The sequence below is a fragment of the Arachis hypogaea genome, chromosome 4, assembly GCF_003086295.3.
Source record: "Arachis hypogaea cultivar Tifrunner chromosome 4, arahy.Tifrunner.gnm2.J5K5, whole genome shotgun sequence".
NCBI classification, from domain to species: Eukaryota; Viridiplantae; Streptophyta; class Magnoliopsida; order Fabales; family Fabaceae; genus Arachis; species Arachis hypogaea.
Genome location: NC_092039.1, coordinates 108,029,142 through 108,033,588, shown reverse-complemented (window position 1 = coordinate 108,033,588; position 4,447 = coordinate 108,029,142). Strand labels below are relative to the sequence as shown.

Below are 4,447 nucleotides of genomic sequence, written 5' to 3'. Positions count from 1 at the left end.
AATTGGTATCAGAGTTTAAACTCAAAAGACAAGCTTAACAGCTAGGAGCGAAAGATTCATGGAAAAAGAAAAGAAAAAAGAGAAAGGGGAGAAAGAAAAAGAGGTAGAGTGGAGATTTTTAATCTCTATAATCATTTAAAGTTGATACTTGATACTGTTATCTGACATGTCAACAAGTAATTATTTGTCATCTAGTAAGAGTGGTCAATTTGTCCATTTTTTTAATAACCAAAAAGTTGGTTTAAATTTAAAGATAATTAAGGTGCATTATAAATTTTTTTTTTTTAAAAAAGTCCAAAATCAAATAGGATACTTTTTTGTTGGTTCATATTTCCTTGTTTTTTTTTTGTTGAAGGCTTTATTTTTCCATTTAAGTTATTTTCTTGAGTTAAGATTTAAGTTATTATTAACATATATGTATATGTATTATTTAGCATAATGTATAATGTATAAAAATGAAAAATAAATTTTATTCTTAAAAGATTATTTTATGGCGAGTGATTTAGTAGATTAGTGTTATTTTTAAACAAAAAAGTTAGACAGTCAATTTTTTTTAATTAAGTCTAACTAAGATATTTTATGTGTATTTTTTTTTACTTATATGTTTTTTTCTTCTTCTTATGTGTGTACTGTGTTACTTTTTTTTTGAATTATTTTTTCATCTTTCTCTTTTTTTTTTTTGCTCTTTTTTGTTAGCATCATTATCATTATTTTTTTCTTTTTTTTAATTAAATATCACAAAATTAGTTTCACAATAACAAAAATACATCATTTAGTTATAAATAATACTGAAATTTTTTATGAATGACACAAAAATTTGTTGAATGGCACAAAAAATCTTCAAAAGACTACAAGTCCAAAACCAACTCGTTTCACCAATAAAATATATTTAAATGTATTTTAAATTCAAAAGACACATCAAATTATTACAAATGACACGTGAATGATTAAGTCCCTTATATATTAGTTCAATTGCCACATAATCAATTCAATGACAACAAAAACACATTATTTAGTTAGGATGATGCAGAAATTTTTTATAAATGACATAAGAAATCTTTAAAAATTTACAAGTCCAAAATTTAAACTCACTCACCCAACAAAATACATTCGAATATGTTTTAGAATTAAATTTGTAAATGGCATAAAAATGACTAGATCTCTTGTATATAAGTTTAATACGACTCAAACTACTTTAATATTAAAAAATACATTATTTAATTAGAAATGACGTGATTAAAAAATTCATGTGTTAATTAAAAAATTTTATGTCAAAATTAAAAAAATTTTTATTTCACAGTTAAACATTTTTAGTGTTATTTTTTTATAAAATTTAATTATTTTATTAAGATAAATTTAATTTTTCTAATAATTAATTATTTAATTAAAAAAATTAAATCAATATATAAATTTTACGAATATATAATAATTAATTTAATAACTAATTGTTAATAATAAAAATTCATATTATAGTTATCTTAATATAAAATTAATAATTAAAATTATTAAATAATTTAATAAATTTAACTAAATTATCATCAAATAACTATCAACTAAATTTTCACTATTTTAAATATGATATAATATGTTTTATGCGCAATGTATACATAATTTTATTTTTCCAACAAATTTTACTTAGCACGCAAATAGAATTTTTATCAATTTTTTAAAACCATATCGTTGTCTTAAAAGTAAATGATGAAATACAGTAATAGTATACAACACACACCAGATGAGTCTTTAAATACTCATTCTTTATCTCTCTCCCTACACCCAAATAGTAAACAAACACTTCCCACCTATTCTTCTATGTCACAAAGCCACTTGGTTCCTTCTCTTTCTATTCGAATCTTCTCACACGAAAAACCACTTCTTCCCATCGAGTTTGGTTAGTTACGTCAGTTAAGTTAGTTAGTTAGTTACCTCAAACTATGAGCTACTCCAAAAACGACGCCGTCGTGGAAACCGAGCCAACGACACCACCAACACAAAACGACAGCACCGTTTTGTTCGGCAAGTACGAGCTCGGCGAACTTCTGGGCGTAGGAGCGTCCGCTAAAGTGTACCACGCGACGCGCGTGGCCGACGGTGGAAGCGTGGCAGTTAAGGCCGTTAGCAAACGCAACATCGTTTCCAACTGCCATGCAGCCAACGTGGAGCGCGAGATCTCCGTCACGCGCCGCCTCCGCCACCACCCAAACATCATCAACCTCCTTGAGGTCCTCGCCACCAAGACCAAAATCTACCTTGTCATGGAGTTCGCCGCCGGCGGAGAACTTTTCCAGAAGGTCGCCCACGGCGGCCGCTTGACGGAAGACGTCGCCAGAAAATATTTCCGGCAGCTCATCTCCGCCGTAAAGCACTGCCACTCCGCCGGCGTCTACCACCGTGATCTCAAGCTCGACAACCTCCTCCTTGACGATGACGGCAACCTTCAAGTCTCCGATTTCGGGTTGAGCGCCGTGAAGAACCAGATCCGACCTGATGGCTTGCTCCACACAGTTTGTGGGACCCCTGCTTACGTGGCACCTGAGATCTTGGCCAAGAAAGGATATAATGGCGCCACGGTGGACGTGTGGTCCTGCGGCGTCGTTTTGTTTGCATTGACAGCGGGCTTTTTACCCTTCAATGATTACAATATTACAGTTTTGTACAGGAAGATTTACCGCGGTCAGTTTCGGTTTCCAAAGTGGATATCTTGTGGATTAAGAAACCTTATATCGCGTTTGTTGGATGTAAATCCAGAAACGCGAATTACCGTTGACGAGATTATGCAAGACCCGTGGTTTAATTCGGGTGGGTATAAACTTAATCGGGTTCTTGTTGAAGAACCCGAATGGGAGAAGAGTCAAATAAAAATTAAAACGTTAAATGCATTTGACTTGATATCTTTTTCGACTGGGTTGGACATGTCGGGTCTGTTTGTGAATAACGGTGTTCTGAATCATGTGGAGCGATTTGTCCTGAGAGAGAAAGTAGAGAGGATACTAGAGAAGGTGGATGAGTTGGCTAAGGGGACCAATTTAACAGTGACAAGGAATGAGAAATGTGAAGGTGCAAGGTTGGAAGGGCAAGATGGTAATTTAGTTGCCCTTGTGTTGGTTTACCGGTTAACGGATGAGTTGGTGGTGGTTGAAGTCAAGAGTATTGGAAAGATGAATTGCAACCCCAACTTTATGAGTTGCCTCATGGATAACGGGCATAACTCTTTAGAATTTTAGAGGAATTTGTTTTATTAATTTCTCAGGTTACTGAATAATTAATTTGGTAGCTACAAGTTATGCTTTGGATGCCATTTTTTAATTATTTGGTTGTTGATTTTGTTTATTTTGGGAAAAAATTGAGGAGTAGTTATAATACCCACTTAGTTTGCTAATAATATGTAAATACAGTAATTCACTTAAATATATTTTTGAGTGTTTCGTAAATCTTAGTTTTGGTTGTTCCTAAAATTTTTATTTCTATTTTGTTATAAACTTTGTATAAACATTTGATTTTGATATTTATATAAAAATTTATTTCAATACATATTTTTTTAATTTTCTCAAAAATATTTTGTTTGTCGCTGAAAACATATGATAATTATTTTATCCGTGATTCAGATTATTATTTTAGTCAAGTTTAACAAAAGAGAAAGTATGTTAAACCAATAAATTTAGTGTATAATGTGTACGATAGAGATAAAATTGTAATTAATATTGAATAATAAATAAATAATTAATTTTAATAATTACTAATTTAAAATTTAAAATAAATAAAAATTTACAACAGTTACGTAAACTCAAAAAACGGTCTCTCTCTCATTTGATGTGACTGGCTTTTCGTCGGTCTTTTCTTCGCTTACCGGTGTCGTGCCGCCACAGACATCTGCCGTCGTCGTCTATAGTTCCGGCTGACGCCGACGTGCGCACAACGAACGTCCAATAGCACCGTCACGTAGTTTGCGTCGTTCTCGCAGTCCTGCATCACGCCACTCGTGCAGTCCCTCCTCCGTGCCGACGATTTCTCCTTCCCAACGTCTCTCTCACACTCCTTCTCGCCTTGCAACCCGTGTCGTCTCAGTTTCTATCTCCTACGACGAGATAACCTACCTCCGCGCCTGATCCTACTCCCACATGCCCCGCACTCTACGCTGATACAACTCGTTGCCCTCGGCGTCGGCGGCATGGTTGGTGCCAGCGTCTTCGTCACCACAGAACGCGCCACTCATCTTTACACTGGTCCCGCTGTTGTCTTCTCTCCCATCCTGTGCTTGACAACAGGAATCAAGTACAAAAGTGAAAGCTTTTTTTTGATGTAGATGTTCATTACATTAGGTTGGCGGATGGTTATTGTTATATCTAATGCGGATGGTTATTTACGTAAGTGTAATTAAAATAATTTGAATGTTCAATGCTGTATATATGCAGATGGTTATTTTAATGAGTATTTGGATGATTAATTTATT

At 33.7% G+C, this 4,447-nt stretch overlaps 1 protein-coding gene across 1 annotated transcript; it reads left to right on the top strand.

The window, feature by feature from the left end:
- The first annotated feature begins 672 nt into the window (after window positions 1-672).
- Window positions 673-3,428, top strand: LOC112797174 (CBL-interacting serine/threonine-protein kinase 14). Its single transcript, XM_025839978.3, has one exon. It carries the CDS (start codon window positions 1,932-1,934, stop codon window positions 3,219-3,221), a length of 1,290 nt encoding a protein of 429 aa, XP_025695763.1. The 5' UTR covers window positions 673-1,931; the 3' UTR covers window positions 3,222-3,428.
- Window positions 3,429-4,447: the final 1,019 nt, after the last annotated feature.

Excerpts from the sequence above, each read along its gene's own strand:
- LOC112797174 (XM_025839978.3), top strand. The coding sequence starts at position 1,932 with ATGAGCTACTCCAAAAACGACGCCGTCGTGGAAACCGAGCCAACGACA.